The sequence below is a fragment of the Anguilla anguilla genome, chromosome 9 (genome assembly GCF_013347855.1).
Source record: "Anguilla anguilla isolate fAngAng1 chromosome 9, fAngAng1.pri, whole genome shotgun sequence".
Taxonomy (NCBI): domain Eukaryota; kingdom Metazoa; phylum Chordata; class Actinopteri; order Anguilliformes; family Anguillidae; genus Anguilla; species Anguilla anguilla.
The window spans coordinates 14,968,217-14,990,805 of NC_049209.1; the positions used below are offsets into that span (position 1 = coordinate 14,968,217).

Sequence of the window (22,589 nt, forward strand, 5' to 3'; positions counted from 1 at the left end):
TTCCCATGTTCATATTGTGCTATATTGAGCTATCCCACAAATAAAACATTTCTACAGTGTATAGAGAAGTCTTAGTATTTATTCCGATGTATAACCATTGGCTTTCTCTTGCTCACATTTATATTGCCTTAGGCTCAAATTGTATAGTTTTACAGGTCCTATGGGAGATTGACTATGTCAAATGACATCACCTGAGTTTTCAGATGCTAGGTGCATCACCTATTTCAGGTGTCTGTTTCAGCATAAATACTTTTTAAAATGCATGCTATAAATGTTATCTGGCTATTGGGATTCATGGTACGGGAAGCCAACGGTGACAATTTTGTTTTGGGGTAGTTCTTAATTTATACATATGCCATGCCTTGCCAGCCAAGAACTTGGTGGGTGACAGAACAAAGAGAAGATTCAAGTCTCCAAGCTGACTTTTGGATTGATCCTGACAAAATACTTTGTCAGGACTGATGTCTCCCTCTTCCCCGGCCCAGCCTCTCCTCCAAGCAGCATCACCAAGTCTGTCTCAGCCGAAAGCTTTCAGCTCATAATGCCACAGGACAGCAAGAGCCTGTCAGCTGCCCTTCAAAAAATGGAGAGGCAAACTCCAAATCTCAAGGCTTCCTTCATAATCCAGAGGGCAAAACTCCTGCTCTCTCCTTCAAATGTGACAGTGCAGCACCTGCTGCAGTCAGCCCTACAGGTGGGAGTTGTTTATTTTATAGATTTTCCCTACTCATATGTATTTAAACTTTATACAGCACTATCCTGTGTAATTGTCACGCTATGCTGCAGCTAGTATTGATACAAAACTAATGAAGCACAGGAAGGTCACATTTTACAGGATATTTGAGTGCATGATGTCTTAGACATCGATGCCATACATCTTGCTTTCCTATTGTGACCTAAAGTATTGACTGCTTTTTTATTTTTGTAATAAAAATCTGATGAATGAGCCTGTGAATGTGTCTTGGACCCTGAGATTGCAGCTGCTTGTTTTACGTGGCCTCTTTACTGTGTCTGTACCAGAATGTAGCACCTTCACAGTTCTGCTCCAACGCCTACGCCCACTCCCTCGCCCAGCCCATGCCCAGCCCAGCCCAGCCAACTCCCACGCCCAGCACAACCCAGCCTGTGGCCAACAGAACGTATGTATTCAGGCGTCTCATCCGAGATAATCTCACCAAAGAGTCTTATGTTCAGAGCACTGCAGAACACAATGGTGCTTATGGCCGCACCCGCAGAAAGCAGAACCTTCAAACAATCCAACACTTGCACAGAATATTCACTAAATACACTCCAGTTCTGGCCATGCTTGGAGACCTATTTTACTGTTATTAATAGTACCTTGAATACTTACTTGATGACTTCCACATATACAAAATAAAAAAGGCTTTGGCCAGTAAAGTAACACAACTGAACGTGGTAGGCACGTGTTATTCAGTTGTGCTGGCCCCAAGATTAATTTATCTTCCCCCTTCTTATTTCTTCCCTTCATTCACAGGTCACCAATTAAAATCAGTAAATTGAAGTGCTAAATGACAGATTTTCAGAAGTAGAATAATTAAAACTAACCCTTTAGCCTTGTATAGCTGAGTATTGCATGGGTGTCACAGAATTGCACCTTTACAAAGATTAATAGCAAAGAACTAATCAGTTCCATACATGCTCATTCCTTTGCAATCAAGTGATCGCTTTCCACCAGAGGTCAGAAATGTGTAGCTAATCAAGGTGCCAATTTGAACTCATTTTAGGAGGGAGAACACCTTTTCATTCAGGTGATGAGGACTGCACACACTTAAGGCGTATCATTTTATTGATAAAAACAAATTGGAGCAAGATGTGTAAATGGCCCACTAAAGATTTTTTTTGCAAAGTGGTTTGTTTAGCATTAATGTGAAGTAGAAAAGAATCACTTGAAATAAGCATGAATTTCTACAGGATTTACACGTTTTTAGCTTCTCCAAAATGCATGAACCAGTTGTTCAGAACAGACCTGACCTGTGGGGTTTCAAACAAACACTTATGCAGAAGCTCTACATTGCTGTGCTTGACATTGAGGCAAATGTATTTTATAATTACCCTTTGACCTTCACTCAGTGATTTTTATCCTTTCTGTTAGAAATTGACACATTTTATATTCAGGTTTTAGGTATCACATTTTAAAAGCTTACATTATTTAATATACAATCCGTTTATACAGCTGGATGTTTACCGAAGCAAATAAGGTTAAGTACCTTTCTCAAGGATACAATTATTAAACGGAGTGGTCCAGCCATTTCATTCCAATTATAAGGGCAGCTTTAAAATAAGCTATCATTTTTCTGTTATTAGTGAGGCAATATATGAGCAAGGCAAATTCCTGAATCACGTAAGCAGATACCACAGAACTAGCACTCTGCGAAAGCCGTTTAAACCAAGCCAATAAGCACAAATCTGTATATTACAGAAGCACAATGTGGATTTAAGTAATTTAATTACCACTCCAACTTGTGCACATACAAAATAAAAAAGAAATTTAAAAACACACTGGGGAAATTTACTAAAAACAGCTTTATTTCTAAAAATACATTTTTCAACAATACATATGCTCACCTTCTGTACAAATAATTTTTTTTCCTCCTGAAAGATTAGAGGATTCAGGCCTACAGAGACTTTGAAGTGAGACTGTCAATTGTTAAAAACAGCAAAGCAGCACGCCAGCCCAAGAGCAACAAGAGTTTTTATATCAAATGTGTAAATATGACAAAATATTGCAAAAAAAAAAAAAAAAAAGCTATGGTTGAAGCAGCGTTAACATAACTGCAGCGACAACTCCAACATGCTAGCCAAGTTCACATAAGTAAATCTGAAATTAACCTATGATAGCATATTTAGGATTATAGTTTTTTTTCTTTTTGGTAGAACGCTCACATGAAAGATAAATCGTGACAAAATAAGCATCCCCGTCTGTTGCACTTCGTTCTGCATTCGCCAAATGAATTCAGTATTCAGTATTCATGATTCAGTAGACAGAAAATCCCTTTAAGCAATGCTTTGGACACTGAACACCTTTCAGAACTTCACGACAGCCAAATGGCTCTCCGACTGTGGTCTGACATTCTGCGGTTTTAGGGCACTAAACACAAAGATTTATGGCACTTATGACGTCTAAACTCTCGCCAAAAAGTTGCGTTCAGCAGTGTGGACTTCAACCTTGAGAGCTTGACACACTTTTACCAGTGGGGGGAGGTACTGAATCAAGTCAAATCTCTGCGTTACGCTTCAAGGTCTGTTTTTAAAGCCTTGATTTATCTTTTGATTACCTCAATCCTCATTGCGACAGCCGCCATCTTTCACAGCTTCTCTTGGCTCGTTGCATGAACAGATGGACGCTGGTAGTCATCTACTCCTGCTGGACGAAGAGACCGGGGGGGGGGGGGGGGGGGGGGGTGACTGTTTTCCAGAAATGTTGATTCAACTTGTGTGTTCCCACCCAGTGTTTAAACACACTTGCCACACGGGATACCCTCGCCCACTACTGTTGCTGGGCATCAGCAGATACCATATAATTAGCTCATTTCAGTGACAGCAGGAATTCATTTCATCAGCCACAAGTTTAATGGAAATATTTCACGTGCGGACCATTGCCTTCCCTTCAGCTCCAATTCATTAGCACGACGGCAGAAATGTGTGCGGACTTGGAGAGATTTTAAAGGCTCCGGGGTCCTCGCTGGTTAACAGTTGCCACTTTGTACTTCTGACATGTTCTTGCACTACTGTTCACTCTCCTTCACACGGACCTCTCTTCTAGGAAATCATCCGGTAACTGAATTTCCCATTTATTCAGTGGTAATATGATTTAGGCCTGACAGGGCTTTGTCAATTCTAATTCAATTTGAATGCCATAAATGACATACTGTACAACTTTGCATTTAACTAATGCGAGAAAGCAGATTGTGAAAATATATAGTGCATTTCAGAGGAACTCCAGTGAGATACAATTGGTCTATTTACTTCATTTGATTCCCAAACTTAAAAAAAAAAACAGGTTTCTTACAAGACTTCAATTATTTATGTTCGATTCACTGCTCCAGTGTTTCCCTACTATTTAACTGTGCATTAAATAACAGACTTAGGATACGACTACTTAACGGTGAAACCTGCTACAATTGTACATCTGTATTCCCCACATTTAAATGTAGAACAGAAAGTCTCAACGGTCTTGAGAGGGCCCATGAATTAATGGGGATACGTCTCAACAGAATCACTTTGTTTTAGTGCATTTCAACAGTGCAGATTTACTTCACATTATGGAAGAAAAATGAACAAAGCAGGATGTTTTTGTCCGCACATACACTTCACCCTGCACATATGTACAATCTACATTTGCATGTTATTTTGAACAAAAAGCCTTTTGAACACAAGCAAGAAGGAAAAAGAACCCAACATACGCATCTGGGTGATAGGGTCTCAATATGACAGTCAAAAAAGGCCTTGTATTTGGTTAGGCTATTTAAAGGGAAACATCAGAAACATAATGAATGTACAAGACACCCCAAACACAAAGGAGCACATTAACACAGCCACCAAAATATACTTTGGCAATATCAGAAGAATCCAACTTTCAAGCACACTGCAGATTAGGACGGTGAAAGCGTTTTGCAGACGTTGGCCTGAAGGACACCCCTCTACCCTCAATGGTATGTTCCTTTTCGAGGGGTTGAGAACCAGTGTTACGTGTGACCTGTGCACTTGGATTAAACTCCACACTGGAATTCAGTAAGTCCTGGTACTGAAGAGTTTCAGAAATGATAAGATTGGAGAAATGTATTATTATTGTTTTTCTTTTGAGGGGGAGGGGTGGTACAATTGTACAGAAAGCAGAGATAAGCACTTGGATGTAATGGAGTGCACACATAACCTTAGGAAACAAATGGCCAACAACTGAAAATCATATGTAACAAATATAAGGTTTCCTAGAGCGACAAAAATGTAACAAATCTGCACGCGACTATAACTGCCAGCATTATTTACATCACTGAACGCGGGCTCCCAATGAGCTTGCCGGAGGCATAGAAAAAATCTGTCCCAACGTGCTGTCCGGCTTCTCTTCAACCAATTAAAAAGTGACGACCCCAGGAGCTGATGACTCAGAGGCCTCCAGTAAAGCACATCCTGCAGAAAGAAAAACACCCTATCCCATTTCCCTGACCACGGCGGCGGTGCAGTCCTGCACAGTGAGGCCGCGGAGACGGCAGCCCCGCTGGGACAGAGAAATGGATTTGACATTTCCGAGTAATAAATGACCCGAGGGAGGAGGAGGAGGAAAAAAAAAAACCATAAAAAAAGCAATGGAACCGAAGAGAAAAAAGGGAACGGGAGAAACAGTACTAACCGAAGCACCGAAAAAAAAAAAGGTCACGGATGCACTTTCCTCCAATTAACTTCCCCTCTTTCTCTCTGGAGGACCACCGTGCCGGGCCCACGCCCTCTGCCTCCTTCTCCCGTGGCAGGAAGCGGGCGTCTCCATGGGAACGGGAACTAGCAACGTCCCATTGGGTCGGCCACCGACCTGCGGAGAACTGTGCGCGCTCTCCGATGCGTTGTCCCTCTGCTTGCTGGTACAGGCAGTCCAAATGGCGTCGGGGGGGGGGGGGGGTCAGTGGTGGGTCAGCAGTAACGAGCCCCCCCCTCAGGCTCAAGCAGGCGGGACACTGTGCCCGGTGACAAAGCTGAAGCCCTGTCCCAGAGAAGTCTCTCTGCAGCCTTGCAACTCACAATACGGGAAAATAAAACATACTGCACCTGCTTTTCTCCAAAATACTGGAATCTTTTTTTTTTCTTCTTTTTTCTTTTTAAATAACAATCTCCCCAAGGAAATGGCAAACTTGTATAAAAAAATTAAAACACTTTTTTAATGTTTTATCTCTTATATAAAATTTCAAGTCTTTTTTATGCGTTGTCACATGAACACAACCTTATTGAGCAACTGTGAAACGTACAGTGTAATATATATATATATTATATATATGCACATATTTTCAACAGGAAAGAAAAGGAGTAGAGAGAGATTAAGAGAAAGAGTGACAGAATGAAAGAAACGTATAGCAAACCCTGATAGTCCCCCTGTTGCCCAGACCCTCCTGCGTGGTCCAGGATGGAACAGACACGCCATGAGTCGGGCGGCGTGGCGTTGTGCCCGCGAGGAGCGCCACAGTCCGGCTCCTCTGTGCGTGACCCACGGGGGCTGGTTCCCCTCCCCCCCGCCCTCGTCAGGCAAGGGGGCGGGCGAGCGGTCAAAAGTGCCCCGCGCTCGCCGCTGCGAGTTCTTCCCTTCCCTCCCCCCGGGCCACCTACGCCGTCTTGATCCCCTCGAACCCGCAGAACTTCCAGCGCTTCTCCAGGCTGGCGCCCACGCCCGTCAGCTCCTGCATGAACGTGCGCGGCAGGCGGCCCAGCAGGGCCTCCACCTCCGCGGTGCTGATCTGAGGGGGGGAACAGAACCGGGGTGCGGTCAGGAACGTTTCAACCACAAACCTGCTCTGGATACACCTTAGCAACCCACTGGAGATAACAACCCTTTAACAACCCTGCAATGCTCTTCCACCAGGCAGCATCGGACAGAATTTCTAACAACCTGTTCTGTGATAATTCAGATGCTTTTTGAAGGGCTGCCATCCCAGAAGAACTGGTACTGGGGCCAGATTAATGGGGTGGAGACCAGTTTAAAGGTGCAAGCATCATAAATTTGGCAGTGTATAAGGTCTTGGGTCTTGGACAAAACAAAGAATGAGTGGGCTAATGTGGGCTACAGATGTGAAAGCAGTTGTTATATGCTCTATTAACTGCCAATGAGTAAAAACGTTACTGGGGCTCATGGAATAAAATCGCCGTTGTGAGGTTGTTTGTGGTGAATTTAATAACTGTCTGAGGTGGCTTCCTGGCACTGTGCTCTGTTTCGGAGGTTCAGAGGAGATCACAAAGAACCACTGACTGCCCGACAAAAATACACCATCATGTTTTATTCACTGGCTGTGTGAGTGAGTCAGCCTGGTCTTCAGTGGCACAATTTCAATTAGCCATCCATTAGTGTGCTTCCGAGTGGTGGTGGTGCGGGGGGTGAACTCGCATGTTGATGGGCTTTGCCACTCTCCACTCAACACTGAAAAGGGTCTTTGGTTGTGTAAGGCTAGGCAAAGAGATCGGCATCACTGGGATACAGCAAAGCGGTCCCATATCTGACCCATGAGGGACGACTGAGCACAGCATCTTCTCAAGCCTAATTAAAATCTCACATCAGGACCAGGGTATTGCTCCTTCACTAATGTGTCAAGAGTGCCGCGGGAAATTAAACGCACCGCTGGCTGGAGGCTTGTACTGAACGCCACAGTTCAGCGGTTGGGCGTTGTGAACATTGAAGGGCATCTCTCTGAGGATGTTTGAGAGCAGGATAATCACAGCGCTAATGACGGGGAGTGGCCAAGGGGCCAAGACTGCTATTTGTTTTTGAAGCTCACTTGCTGGTCTAGGTGAGAGACGATGCTCACTAGCGCTAGTGCGGTTGGCTCCAGTACAGGACTTCCACCTGCGTCAAGTCAATAGTACCAATGCGGTCGAAATACAAAGTCAGTAATTTTTCCCACAATAACATGTAGTCACAACATGTTTTTTGTCGTCTAAGACTCCCCATGTGCCTATTTGTTTAGTTATAGTGTTTGTTATTGTTTATCTTAATATTCTGTGAACCAATCAGGGACAGTTTGTGTCACTGCCTAGTCATTGCGCCTCACTTGGAAGTGGCCAGTATCTCACACAAATAGTGGATGACCTGGACCTGCCTGAACATCATAACCATATAAGGGCCCTCACTTTTTCCTCCTGCGCAGCCTCTGCCTCAAATTTGTACAACACGGCAGCACAAAAACTGCACTCCTCCTGCTTCAAAAAGCACAAGGACGAGGAGGGCGTGGATGTTGACGTTACGCTACTTTCTCCAGTCGGGCGGAACGAGAAACAGTTTTACATTACATTATTTATTCCACATATGCATTTATCCAAAGCGACCGAAGGTCGCTGGAACAACTACAAAACACAGGTCCATCAAGGTGCAATACTCATTATGTAACTATGTAACAGATATCCATAGCCATGAACGCATTAAGTCCAGTTCACACAGAAAGCATAGGCTCGGTCAGAAAGTTGTGGTAAGTCAAACTAGGAGGCATGACGAGGAGCTACAGCATCAAGATAACAGCTCTGCTCCTACATTTGCTGCGAGACCCAGTGGTGTACACCGATGCCACAGGCCATGCATGTGCGGTGGGTGTTAGTTGACTGTGTGAGGCCTCTGAGCTCAGGTCGAGCAGACAGCTGTACCTTAGTGTCCATGCACTGTAAGTAGGAGCAGATGTACTCGATGCTGGCTCCGAACGGGTGGACGTGGAGGAAGGTGGAGATGATTCCTGAGGAGGGAAACGGCGAAAACTGAGTTAATCCACGCAAGCACATACAAGAAAACAATTTACATTCCCCTTTAAGCACCAGCATGTTCCTGGACTCATTTCTGATGCAGATCATAATACAGAACAAACCTCCCCATACAGCATATGGAAATACACATAATAGGGAAATATATTTATAGTACAATTACAGAGTGCTCGCGGTTCCCTGTTGTTCGTTTACTCCGATCCAGATAATTACAAGCTGCTCTTGACGCAGAAACTCTGAAGTCCTCTCGTAATTATGGACTAACAAATCAATGGAGGGCTTGAATTAATGAATTCTGGGGTCCAATCAAGCCAGGCAGAAAAAAAAAAGTCAGTGGTGTCTGAAGTTTCCTGAACCAGTTGTCATTACCGGATAATGTGCTCACCTCCTCAGATCCAGCCCATTAAAAGGAGTGCTTAATTACTCCTCATTCCCTGTAAGTCCTCATGCCTCCTCTCCAGCTTATTAAAACAAATATGCTGAGCTTTTAGGCAGGGGCGGGGCGCGTCTTGCCGTGGGGCTAGCTTCTTAGGCACTCTGCCCTCGCATCTCCGTAGAGTCTAGTCCAGGGGACGGCCATTTGTAACGGGAACTTGCGTGTTTTGTTCACAAAATTCACTTCGATTTGCCAGCCGAATGGACGTGAGGAACGAGGCCCGTTTCTTAGCGTGCGAGTCCGAGCGCTCGCTAGGTGCCTCTCTTTGGGTTCCAGCACCTTTGAGAGGTCTCGCTAAGTACGTCTGACGGAAGGCGCGGCCTAACCGAGTGCCAGTCTCCTCTCCTTGAAGTATCAGAGCTGGTGAGCTGCAGAGAAGCAGCCCATTAGCTACCTAACCGTCTCTCAGCTAATCACTACACTCTGGCATGTAATCAGCCCACACCCCAGAAACTCACACTTTTCAAAAACAGACTGCGGCAGTATGGCGTCCGCGCGCACGCGTTTGTTCCCCCCCCCCCGCGAGGCCTGCAGTCTGTCGCCCGCGCCTTGTCGACGTTCCTCGACCCCGGGACCCGTGCGGTCTTGGATTTAACGGGCCCGGCTCTCCTCGCGGGCAGGAAGACGAATGGCGGAGCTGCGGGACCTGTTCCCGGAACGCGGGGTGTGGAACCGAGCCAGGCAGCGGTCGGGGGAACATCGACAGGCAGCCGGCGCGCGGTCATTAAGGAGCCGAGGTGACAAAGGGCTCCTTTTGCCAGGCAATTAGCATATGTGAAACAGCGTGGAGAGGATAAGAAATAATGGAATGAAGACAACTGTGTGCTCTTACGGAAAGGCTAATAAAATGATGAAGCTGGAGAGAGACATAGATTCTGGATGCTATCTTTCCTGCAGCAATAAAACACCTGTTCTACTGACAAACTCGCTTCCCTGTTGCATGTCTCTACTCCCCTCAAAGGCCCCCTCCCTCCACTTACCCACAAGCAAGGCCTCTCTTTCTGACTGGATGGGGCTGGTGGGGGCCACCTCTGGGGGACTCTCCTTCTCCTGCGTGCAGGACAGCACCGTCGGTGCGGCCGATTCCTGCACAACAACAGGCTTTAGTCCACATGTGCCCAGCTCAGTCTGGAGATGCTTTAAGTTTTACTAAACCAGAAAGCGCAAATACATCCGCAGTGACAGGACTGTCAATATAAAACTCTCCTCAAGCATCAGCATGTTTACATGTGGGTGGAAAAAAGGTTGCATTCAACATTCATTACGGCAAACCTGGTGACTGAGTACACTTCACACCTGGCTGATAGGCCTCATTTCTACCTGCTCCGCGCTCACGTAAAGATATCATCTGGAGAGCTGAGAATATGCTGAGGAGCGGGGAAAGACGTGCGCGGCCAAATCGTTAGCGCTCAGAACAGACCGAGCACTGATGAGAGCAAATGAGGAGAGAGGGCAGGAAAGAGAAACGAGAGAGAGCCTTCGGCAATCCCTCTCGCCTCCGCGAAAAAGGGAGGAAACCGAAGATCTGAAGGAGCATGACTGCTAGCGGCGCTAATGATCAAGCGGTTGTTTGCCACTGCCTCTTGACAAGCCAGCAGGGGGTCCTGGAGGCTCACGCTGCGTAGCAGGCTGCGCGGGTTCAAGGGCACCTGTCCACAGCTGACACCTCCACCTCTGCCCCCGCACCCGCCGCTGCCCCAGCACGTCAGGCGGCGGGGGCTTGATTTCCGAGCCCGAGCGTGCCTGTGTGAGTTCATCTTACTCTGCAGCACTGGCCTGACACAAAGAGCTGAGAGAGGGTTGGGGGGGGGGAGGGGAGGGGTGCTGCGGGGAGAAAGGGCGACTCGGGGCCTCCTCCGCCCGAACTTACGCTGGCTTGAGTGGTGCTCTCCTCCATGCCTCCGTCATCCTGCTCTGCTGACTCCAGCTGAAGGAAAAAATTAGGAAAGCAGTGAGTGAGACGTGACATCATGCATGTGGGCATACCCACGGATGCACATGCACACGCACACAGACACAGACACACACAGGCACACACACACGAACTCTGCTGTTGAAAAGTTTTCCATCCTTTCTAACTGTAATGAAAAACAACTTGATTCACGAGCTGCTGCCATTAGATATAAATGTGGTTGTGCAGACCTGAAGCCCGACCAATGCATTCGACAGACCAAATGGTATAAAATTGTCAGCAACCTATATTCACTGCTGTTGAGACAATGGCACCTTCTGGAGATTGGCTAGGAAGTAAATTGCAGTCTACCGCCACGCACTGTCATGCCAAAAAACAATCCATCAATCAATGCTTTTAAAACTATTTTGAACCTTCTGTTGGAATGAGATAAAGTTCAACAAGTGGGCAGTAGATGAAGGAGTTCTGAAAGCATTTAAATAACAATGTTTTATTTTAATGAGAATACCAGCGACAGAGTTTAAAAATGATAGCAGGGGAGCCTCAAAATAAAGCAGAGGATGAGAATGAACAGCTATAGAACAACACAGACACTGCAATTCCTCACTAAATCGCTGCATAATTAATTACATCCTAACAGAACTTAATTGCATCCTTACACTCTGCTATTTAAACGTGCACTGTAGCTTTCATTTATATATTTAAAACAGATTCTTGATACATTGTGACAAAGTTCATTTTGTTGTGTAAATTTCATCAAAGCCAACCATCATTAAGTAAAGGATTTACAATTTGCCACTCTATTGATTTGAAATAATAAAGCATCATCCGACCATAAGGCCTGGAAATATAAATATGTCAAACCGAGAGGAACATCCGTACCCACAGGAAACAGACGGCTTTGCGTTAGATGGGTTTGCGAGTTAAGACGGCAAATTGGCACCGTCGGTCTTCTGCTTGCCTGTGCGAGCCATCTGATTCCCGTCCAAACAAGTCACATTCATTTATTCTGAATACGAAACCGAACTGCGAGACTAATTTTTCCTCGCACCGAGCGAAAAACTAATCCATTCTGCGGCAGCCGCCGACGTTGCTGGGGAAACGGCATGGTAATGTATAACTAAACGAAAGTTTTTTCGGATGGATGGCGAGGGGGAATTCTCACATCGTAGTCACGCGCGGGCTCTGTTTGTTTATAGGAGACTGAAGGAAACTAAACTCGAGCTTGTACGGCACATTATGGGGGTTTCCGCTTGGCCTTTTATTAAAGACCCATTTTTAAACAGTGTCTGGCTGGAAGAGAGCCCATTTCCGGAAATAAACTTCAATGCCCGAAATCCCTTTTACTCACCACTGCGATGTTGGCCGTTTGTCAGAAACTTCGGCAAGTACCAAAATTATCCTCTATCGCACATAAAAACTGTCTGGTTCAAAAACATACACTGGAACTGAAAGGATATTTCAGTATAATAATAGCATTGCTGAACAAACTTTATTTTATTTTATTTTTACCCGAAACGTATTTTCTTGCGTTAAATTCGTTTCGAGTAATTCAGAAAAGGCAGTCTGTACAACAATGCTGTTTCCAGAGGTTGTACTGCCTTTAAACAGATTAATTCCGCAGTGTTCATTCACAATTCTGTATATATCCTGATGTGGGCCCTGGTGCAAATTTTTTGTTGGGGTCCCAGTCACCACACTCAGACATACATCCTCTCCTTCGTCACACAGACCTAAATGTTATATTAATCACAAAAAAGTTGAAATGTTTGTGTTCGACAAAGCCTGAAAAGACAGGGAATTTAACTGATCAGTCCTAATGCTAAATTATGTTGCCGTTGTTAGCGTTAGGGCTGATCAATTAGGCTAAATTTCCTGTCTTTTGAGGCTTTGGGCAAATGCAGACATTTCACTTAAAACTGTTATTTTTGTGATTCATTGCCTTACTTTTTACACCAGGAGGGTTAATTAATACTTGGTATTATTATGCAGATAAACTTCACAGGAAATTTTCGTATAAAATTCAACACATCGTATCAAATATTCAAATCATATTCTCTGTAACACTGCACTACATATGCACACTGTTAAAGTGAAAACATACACAAAAATAGGAATAATGTTTTAAAACAAAACACAAAATGAACTATCACTAATAAGCTGGGAGGAAAAAGGTAATCTCAATACAAAAAAAAAAAGAAAAGAAAATGAAACAATTGTTTGACGTGGCAAAGCCCTTAATATCTGATGTTATATTTTTCAAATATTTTTCAATGACTGAAACTCATTTTAAGTTAATTTCATTTTAATTAGAGTGCAAATCAGATATGGGTCATCCACATTTCTCCCCAAGAGCCTTTTCACCAAGCCAGACTTATTAATGTAGACCCCGTCTCCCTGGCAGACAGTTTCTGCGAGATAATAGCATTTTATCTGACTACCATTTGGATTATGGGACCGCAGTGTGAAGGAGGCGTTGATGAGTGTTCTGTGACTTGTGCCAACGGGGCTGTAGAGGAATGCCACCAGCTATCCTGGGTCAATTATCTCATTAGCTATAAACACCAATGCTGGTTTAACTGTCCATTAGACAGCAGTAAAACATTTTATATAGGGACACAAGACCTTCTTCTACAAGCTTATCAAAAAAGTTTGCGAGAATGCCGTGAAACAAATGAGTAGCCCATTTAAATAATTAAAAGCAATGGATCCATAAACGGACACTGGCCTAAATGCACACCCCTGGTGTAATGCCGGGCGCAGCTCTTATAAAAGTCAGCCCTGAAACTGTGAGCGTGCGCAGTAAAAAGCGCTTTTACGGGATAGGTGTTTATTTCAGGCTCTCAGAAGGCACAAACGTGGCGCACAGATGCTGGCTCAGTTTCGGAGCCGTCATTTCCCAGCCTGGCTGGCCTGCTATGTGGCTGGGAGCACCGCTCGCCCACGTAATTCAAAAATAATGACTTGGGTGAACCTGCCATCCATTAAGTGGCGGCAGCCCTCCCTCTCACTCAAACCTGCCACAGAGGATGCGTGTGTGTGGTTGCATGCGTGTGTGTGTGTGTGTGTGTGCGTGTGTACGCATGCACACTTGAGAGAAAGTGGGAGAGAGAGATATTGTGTGTGTGCGCGTGTGTGTGAGTGAGTGTGTGTGTGTGTGTGTGTGTGTGTGTGTGTGTGTGTGCGTGTACAGCAAGAGAAAGTGGGGAAGCTATTTGCTAGACCTGCTGGGGAGGGCTGTGAGAAGCAAGAACAATAAAAGCGAAAGTCAGGTTACTGGTTAGCTGAACGATTCGCAGGAGAGAGGCTACTGCACTGATAATGATTCCCTGCATATGTACCAAGTGAAATTCAGTTAGTGGTCAATTCAACGGATGTAAACAGATGTAAATAAAAATGAAAATATAATATAAAGCATCAAACTACAAATTATCACTGCTGCAAAAATGTAAGCATCAAACAAAAATTTGTCATATTTTTCATTTAAAAAATGGTGACTTCAGGTAACTGAAAAAAAGATTCATCATAATGAAAGATGCCTCAGAACAGAATTGATTAACGATCTAATGAGATCCCAGGTACTACTGGAGCTTGATTCTTAGCTAATTCTACTGTAGGAGGCTACCACAAGATATTCCAGTCACTGTTCTTCTAATTGGTATTCACACCACTTCTAAAGTCACGAACATTTCAGAGTGCTGAATGCCCTCTGTTCAAAATGATTTTGTACCCCAGAGGTTGGAAACAGATGGTCCCTTACAAAGACAGTAGTTTCCACCTTCTGTGACCAACCTACTGAATTTTCAGAGAGTGAGGGCGCTTGGCACAGACCCGAGGTGGGTGAGTCAGAGGTAGAAGGGCACCGTGACAGATGTTTGGGCGGTGGAGCGGGACAGTGTGAGGACGTCTGGCCCTCAGCAGGGGCGGATGTGTGACTCTGACCTGGGGCGGCTGTGTCGGGGGAAAGGCCAGCGCTCTCTCCTGCAGGCTCTGCACTTGGGTCTCCAGCTGCTGCTTCTCTTCGGAGCTCTTCTCCAGCTCCGCCTCCCGCTGCTTCAGCTCCTCTCGGATCTTCAGCAGTTGCTGCGAACAGACAGGAAGTGATTATGGCCCAGATTCTGAGCAAACAGACAAGAAGTGCATAAGCACCAGATTTTGAGCAAACAGAGAGGAAGTGCCTAAGAACCAAATTCTGAGCAAACTGACATGAAGTGTCCAAGCCTCAGATTATGAACAGATAGACAGGAAGTGTCTATGCACCAGATTCTGACCAAACAGACAGGAATTCCCTAATTACCAGGTTCTCAGCTAACAGACAGGAAGTGCCTAAGTACCAGATTCTGAGGACTCTCCATATTTCTAGTCTAGGACCACAACTGGGCCCAGATATTCACCACCGAGGCCCCCAAGTGTAATAAACCATCCTCCCCCATATCTCTCCCATATCTCCCTCATATCTCCCACCTATCCACATAACAGGCTTCTTTCTTTGTTCTTTCTTTTTCCACCAGAGCAGCTGATATCGTTCTCGATAGATAAGGCTTTATGAAAAGTGGGGAGGGGAAAAAAAACAAAGAACTTTGCTTTCATATGCTTTTCTAATCTCAGAGGGGGCCGGCGTCCCGAAATTCATAAGATGCGAGTTGGAGGCCCTCGTATTCTTTATTCGATACTGGTGGTGAGGATTGTGCGCGTCTCTCCCAGCACCTGTTCATCACACAGCGGCCGTCTGGGCCTCAGCTCCGCATCTGCTACAATCAAACAGAGGGGCGAGGAGATGATATGAGCCGCAGGTGATGGGATCCGGCTACGTATCCTTTAGTTTTTTTTTTTTTTTTTTTCACAAAGCCGCGTGTCCCATGAATAGCTCTAGCATGTCCTCACCGAAAAGGATTTCTCACAAAGCTAGACAGAAAGAAAGAAAGAATGAAAGAAAGGAAGCTTTCGCCAGGAGCAAAGGTATAAATGGCTCATGCCGGAGATAGAAAATTGGAATTAGAGCGAGCTAACAAAAAGAACAGGAGCCTCCCAATCAGCAAGAAGACCATGACCACGCAGAGCAGGACAAAACGGTCTCATCTAATCTGGGAAGCGTGAGAGGAGCAGACGCGCTCGTTACTTCAGCACGCGACCGCGCGCGTGACCGCGTCCGGCGGGGGGAAGCCTTATTCAACCGCCGACGCGCCCAAGAGCCCGGGCTTTCTCCCCTTTCTCTCTCTCTCTTTTCTCGCCCTATCTCCGGTTCGCTCGCGTCACGGCCTCATTACTCACGGCGCGCGCCTCCTCGGGGCGGGGTAATGAGGCCGGCAGGTCGCGCCCGGCTGGGCCGCTGGGGGCCGTCTCCTGGCTCTGTGCGAAGGGGAAATGGGCCGTGGGTTCCCTGTAAAACACTTCCCGCCGGCGCCGCTGAAGCTCGCCCATTTCGCGCGCAGCGTTTCGGAAAAACTCGCAGATTGGCTTCGCCGTTTACGGCGCACGGCGTTCGGTCGCGGGAAAAAATGGCTCCCGGGGCGGCGGCCTCCCCCGCACCTTCTGCATGCCCTGCAGGGCCTGCTGCAGGAAGCTGAGCTGCTGCTGGCGCGTGGCGTCCTCCTCGCTGCGCTGCGGCTGCGCCTTGCCCTGCTCCTGCTTCAGCAGCTCCACCTCGTTCCTGTACGCGTCCAGCTGGCAGCGCAGGCTGTCGTTCTCCTCCTTCAGGGCCTCCGCCTGCGCCGCCGGGCCTGCGCCCCAAAACAAGGGGGGGGGGGGTGCAGAGTGAGAGACAGAGACAGGGAGGGATGGATAGAGAGAGACAGAGAGAGAGAGAGGGAGAGCGAGAGAGAGAGGGAGGGAAGGATGGATAGAGAGAGGGAGAGAGAGAGACAGAGAGAGAGAGGGAGGGAAGGATGGATAGCGAGGGAGGGAGGGATGGACAGAGAGGGGGAGAGAGAGAGAGGGAGGGGGGAGAAAGAGAGAGAGGAATGAGGGAGAGGGGGGAGAGAGAGAGGAATGAGGGGGAAAGGGAGGGGAGGAGAGAGAGTGTGGGAGGGAGAGGGTGGAAGAGAGAGGGGACGAGAGGGAGAGAGAGGGTAAGTGAAATAATAAGAGAACGGAGGAAGAGGGTGAAGAAAAATAAAATCAAAACTTCAGCACTGAGCAGTTATTTATCCGCACATTTAAGCCATTCATACATGCAGGTAATCACACCGATTAGCACAGATTAAATAAAACACAGTTAAAACTTCAGTTCACATCGGCTTAATGTGCCGTGTGCGTTATTGCCAAGCCGTAATTAAATTTATGGAACGGGGACCTTTGCAGTGCGGGAGAAGGGGAGATGTTAAATTAGGGACCCATTTGCATTGAAGCGCATTACAAAAGCAGGGCCACTGGAAACCTCCGTTAATGTTTCCAGGCATAAATTTCATTAGAAACGCATTAGAAATCATTATCTATTATAATGCTCCTGTAAACGTGACAAGGGCTCCTCGGCCGGGTCTGATCTAAAAGTCGGTGTCAATAGAGGGGAGGTGGGTAATAGGGTGTACGAAGTGAGTGACAGAGCAGGTGACATCAGAGCCGAGCTCTTCAGTCACACGTGGGGAGTCTTACAAGGTGCTCCAGGCACCGTCGTCTTAAGAGGGTGTCCTCCTTGCACAGGCGCGTGAAGGGTTACGAGCGGTTTAACCGCGGTCATGAACGCAAGGAGACGTATCTCATTGTCTTGGCTGAAGGGTGGTGGGGTGGGGGGGGGGTGTACGGGGCAGGAGGAATAGCTCATAGAAGCCTCGTCTGTTGCCGTCGGCGACGTGGCAGGTTGTTATATCGACCACGGCGGCTCAACGATCCAGACGGGTGAGGGGCGGGGGGGGGGGGGGGGGGGGGGGGAGAAGAAACACGCTCCGTTTGTCCGCTGCGGCGTATCAATTGTCAGGAGGAGCTGCCCCGCTGTCATTAATTGGCTTTCAAGAAGGTGTAAAGAAAGCCAAGGAGAGCAGGTGTCCTCCTCTAGCTGAGCAGTAGATGTTTTCCATGTCTGGGCTGCGTGGGCTGGTGTTAGGGTAAAACATGATAAGAAGGAAATCTGACAACATTACAAAGCGGGCCTCGTCTGCACTCCCAGGCTCTCCAGGGGCAAACCTTTCGGAACGCACCTGTCAGGGTAAATATAAGGTTGCGGAGCGGCGCCTCCTTTACAGTCGACCCCGTCGCCTCTCTCCGTCTTCCCTTCAAAACGGCTGACAGCGGCCCGAACGTGATCATTATCCCCTTCCTTTTAATAGACGGGAGCGAAAAACGAGCTCGCGCGAAGACGAAGACCCGGTAAACGTACGAATGCATCTGCATGCCATCTGCATATCAATGAGACGCAATGTCACGTTAGCGAGGGCGCGTGCGGAACACTGAAAGCAAGGCCGAGCACGGTGACGGGGGGCGCTCGCCGTTTAAGGGGCACGGTGACGTGTTTGAGGTGGGGGGGCGGCTGGGGGGGTAGATACGACGTCCAGCCGTCCCATCTGCACCGGAGACACAGCTCCTACGACCTTTCCGGAGTCCAGCGAGGCACGTTACTCTGTACCTAGCAGTGCGTGTGCATGTTTGTACATGTGTGTATGTGTTTAGGTGCGCGGAAATGTCTGCACCCTTATTCAGGGGCTTCCACGCAAACCCCCCCCCCCCCCCCCCACCCCCCCGAGACGCATTTGACCGCCCGCACGAATCCATTTTGCCAGCCGGGCATGGCCGGTGTGCGGCAATTCATTTTATCCTCTCAGAGTGAGCCACTCACCCGGGCTGTTCGCTGGTTCCTAACGGACCTTCCGCAAGGGGCGTGACCGGCGCCATGACCCGTGCTACAGCGGAAATGTTCCGCGGTCAGACGTGCGGCAGCACTGGCAACAGGCGAGGGGGGGGGGGGGGGCCTGAAACCTTCCAAATTGCTTTGACTTTGTACCATCAGGGAGGAGACCCATTGGGTGAGCTCCATTAAGCCCAATGCAGATGGCACCGCGTGCCCCTGCAGCGTGAGGCGGGAGACCGAGGGGCCGTCAGATCAGCTCCGGGGCTCCGAGCCGCCGCCTCGTACGAGCGAGCGGGCGGAGGAGGGGGAGGAGGAGGAGGAGGAGGAGGAAGGTGCCTTCGGCTCGGCCGGTGAAAACACCGGAGCGGGAGGCAATTAAACTGTCTCTGCAGGTGCTTGCCATTGACTTATCTGGACCGTTCTGAAGACAGAACAAATCAGCCTCCGTTCTCTTCCAGGTCCCCTGCTTTATGGGCGCACGCAATCAGAGCCAGAGTCAGACCTCATAAATCCACCTAATTACAAACATATCTGTTTAGGGAGTTTGATGGCTCATTCAAGAAGCACCCCTTGAGACTTTGCGGGACGCGTCCCAGGAGCGGGCCGGGTTTAAGGTTCCGATAATGCAGGACCGACGCCTCCTTTTGGATCGGACCGCACTGCGGCGTCTGCCAGCACACCCCCACTCCCCCCCCCCCCCTCCAGGCGGGACCAGTCTTTTTTTTTCGTGCCGCAGTACCTGAGTCCTCAGAGTCCTTGCCCTCCGAAATGTCCTCCATGTCGTCGTCCGACATCTCCATCTCTTCCTCTCTGCGGATGCCCATCAGCTCCTCGTTGTGGATGTTGCGGATTTCCTGCCAGAGAAGGAGGGGTGGGGGGAGGGAGGGGGGAGAGCAGAGGGGACGGCTTAAGATTTAGCATTAATCTTGTACACTTTAACAGCCTAATGTTAGGTCTCAAACTTTCCCACAGTTTGGCCTGGATTCAGTGCAGGTAAATTAAATTGTTCATTTGTTCTTCGCAGTCATTGGGAAATGCCCAATTTGTGTTTGTGCTTAAAAAAATAAACCTTTGCATTTAATGCAAGCAAAAGTTAAAGGGCGTATGTCTAGCGCAGCGGTGCACAACAACATTTCATGATTTAGTGCCAGCTTCTGCTCAGTTATTTAATTAGCTCAATCAAATCTTGACATTTGCACCAGCTAAAGTCACAGACTGCAAGTTTATCCTACAGGCTTTACTGTGTTCAAGTACAGGAGTGAACCAGTGTAGTTTATAGAGTTGTTTATAGAGCTTTCAGAAATCTAAAACAATTGGTTGGAACAAAAACCAGTGCGCAGACTAACCTTCCAGGACCGGAGTTGAGCACCCTTGTGCTAGCGTATGATAATTCACATCATTCACAATCCATGGAACATCTAAAAGAGAGCTGCAAAGCCCTTTTGCCGTTGGGTAATGGAGCAGCAGCTCCAGAAACCCTGTGCTGAAAAGGTAAGGTCAGGGAGACGACTGGAAGCTGGTTCTGTCTGTCTGCTCACAGACCGCTGACCTGACGTTACGGTGGGTTTGCTGCAGTTATGGGCTTCGTCTCCCGACGGTCGCCCGTACGGCCGAACGCAGCGGGCTTCGCCCCGCGGAAGCGCCGCGTTGGGGGCGACCCCGGGGGGCCCGTGCAGATGGCAACAGATGCCAGGCCCCGCTGCGCTAGGCACGGAATCCGGAGGGCCGGGTTGGCACGGCGAACGCGCGGCGGTTAGCGAGTGTTTGCCGAGAGCGGGCGCTCCCCGGCAACACGGGGGAAAAAAAAAAAAAACAGCGTGCAAACACAGCCATCTGTCCGGCGCCGCGCGACACGTGATCTCCTGCCCGTGCCTCGGGGTCCAAGCAGGTAGTGCGAAAAACAAACAGAGCCATCTGCTGGTGGGGGAGATAAATCCCAGCGCCAAAGCCGCCGCAGCAGGGGCGTGGGCAGTCTCTTTAAGGCTGGCTTTAGACCTTCCGAAACGGGGTGTGGCCTCTGCAACCTCGGGCATGTCGTTCAGGACAAGAACTCCCGGTGGGTCTCCGCCAGCCTATTTTGCCCACAGGGGGGAGACACCGAGTCCGAGCTCTACAACCATTACTTACCGCAGCCAAAGCCAACACGCGGGGCGGCCAAACCAGACTTACCTAGGAGTCTAGCCTCCTGTTTACCGATAGACTTCACTGAAACACTGAAAAAACATGGTCTGACACAAGCAATGTCATACCGCTACACTACCTTACCTTATGTAAACACAGTTCACTGCAGCTCTGAAACCCCCATCACCTTGAGAGGGCTGGCGACTGAACTGCATGGGCGCTGGGGTCACGACCCCCAGGTCCCAAACAGGCACGAGGGATGGGCTGAAGAACCGAGGACGCCCAGAGCAGCTCGTCCCGCGAGCACCGTTCTGATCCCGCCCCATCTTCCGAAACTCGGCCTACAGCCGAGCTCAGCCCGCCGTGACAGTCCCCCCTTCTTATTCTGTTGTTTCTGCCACAGATCTTAGCCATGTTCCTTGCTAAGGGGACCCTTTTTGCAGTCAATGTCATGGGGGACAGACATGTTTAGTCCCTTTCAGTACAAAACAGGAAAAGGAAAAACCAAGGGGGTGTCCGCTTGCTGCAGCGACAGAGGGGGTTTTGAGCACTTAAAAGTTACGAAATGCAGAGCGGACTCCTTTTTTCAAAATTCCCTTGGTAACTGCGGTGGGAACGAACATCGCACGAAACAGAAATACCATTTAAATCAAAAGACTCTTTAAATTAAACGACCGGGCTGAGGGAGGACCCTGGGGTTCAATAACTGCTACAGCCCAGAGCCACGGGTTTCTCTTTAATCCAGAGGTTACGCACGCGGCTCTACTGGCTGCCGCGGCACCGAGTGTTAATCAAGCTCTGCCCTTATATGGGCAGCTGCGCGGGCGATCCCGCGTAACACGGATCAGCGCGAAGGCGATCCCGAGGACAGGAACGTCTGTCGTCGCGCGGTCAGCGGGGCCGAAAGAGCGGCGTACGACCCGCCCCTCTCTCTGGAGGACGCGGCGCGCTCTTCAGCGGGAATGATATTCAGTAACGTCCACCAGACAGCGGCTGCGGTAACGAGCGTCGCGACGGGCCGCCACTCGCGGACTGAAGCTGGGACTGCGCCGGCGATGATCTGAAGTCAGGGCGCCGGCCCCTCTCGCCCGCTCGTGTAAAACTGCCACGAGTCGCGCCGTTCTGAAAATGACCTCCGTGAAAACACAGGAAATCACCCCCATGGGGCTGCTGGGAAAAAAAAAATACATTCTGAATATCGGCACTGACAAAAGGCCAATTAAACTTTTAGAGATGGAAGGATCCAAAATCTGAGCTTACCTTTGTATTTGAAATGCGCAAAACCCATTAAAATTGGAGGGAGCTTCTACGTTTGATTTTCAGAGCGCCTTCCTGGGGCCTAGTCACACTTAAATATCACAGAGCCTTCTCCCTGCCAAGGCCCCACGTCCCTGTGGCATAGACCAACGCCATACAATTCAAGTGTGCCGTGCCCAACCGCAGATCTAAGAGACACGCTATCTGTAGCAACAGTGCCATGGACATTGACAGGGGTCGCGCTAGTCCATGGAACAAAACGCAGAACATTTCAAAATCTGATTTTTACACCAATTCACCTGGGTTCTTAAAAATATTATATTTTTACCAAAATATGGCAACGCTTTGACCTTCTTCCTGCATAAAATACGCAGAATCATGCGCTAACGTGTTTGAGTATCACTTTGGAAAGGACACAGGCAAGGCAACACTTCAGACATGTCTCTCACCCTTCAGCAGCGGGCTGATGACATCGGCGGCGATGCAGAGTGATTGCTACCTTTGTACCCAACCTGTTAAATAAACACTCCTGACCCTATAACATTCTGCAAAACTGTGCTTTACCTGTGTATCAAATCGAGATTAGGCACTTCTTTAAACACAAAAGATCATATTTACCCACG

The 22,589-nt window shown here is 48.2% G+C and overlaps 1 protein-coding gene across 11 annotated transcripts in view; it reads right to left on the reverse strand.

The window, feature by feature from the left end:
• Nucleotides 1–2,526: 2,526 nt before the first annotated feature.
• The window catches only part of LOC118235548 (ecto-NOX disulfide-thiol exchanger 2-like), a 176,798-nt gene continuing 156,735 nt past the window's right edge, over nucleotides 2,527–22,589 (reverse strand). For all 11 annotated transcript variants that reach the window (XM_035432985.1, XM_035432989.1, XM_035432988.1 and 8 more), the window contains 7 exons: nucleotides 19,328–19,442; nucleotides 16,338–16,528; nucleotides 14,751–14,891; nucleotides 10,767–10,823; nucleotides 9,877–9,982; nucleotides 8,350–8,435; nucleotides 2,527–6,458 (listed from right to left, as the gene is read on the reverse strand). In XM_035432985.1, the coding sequence (XP_035288876.1) occupies nucleotides 6,327–6,458; nucleotides 8,350–8,435; nucleotides 9,877–9,982; nucleotides 10,767–10,823; nucleotides 14,751–14,891; nucleotides 16,338–16,528; nucleotides 19,328–19,442 (828 nt within the window). In that variant the 3' untranslated portion in view covers nucleotides 2,527–6,326. The remainder of the gene's footprint in view (nucleotides 6,459–8,349; nucleotides 8,436–9,876; nucleotides 9,983–10,766; nucleotides 10,824–14,750; nucleotides 14,892–16,337; nucleotides 16,529–19,327; nucleotides 19,443–22,589) is intronic.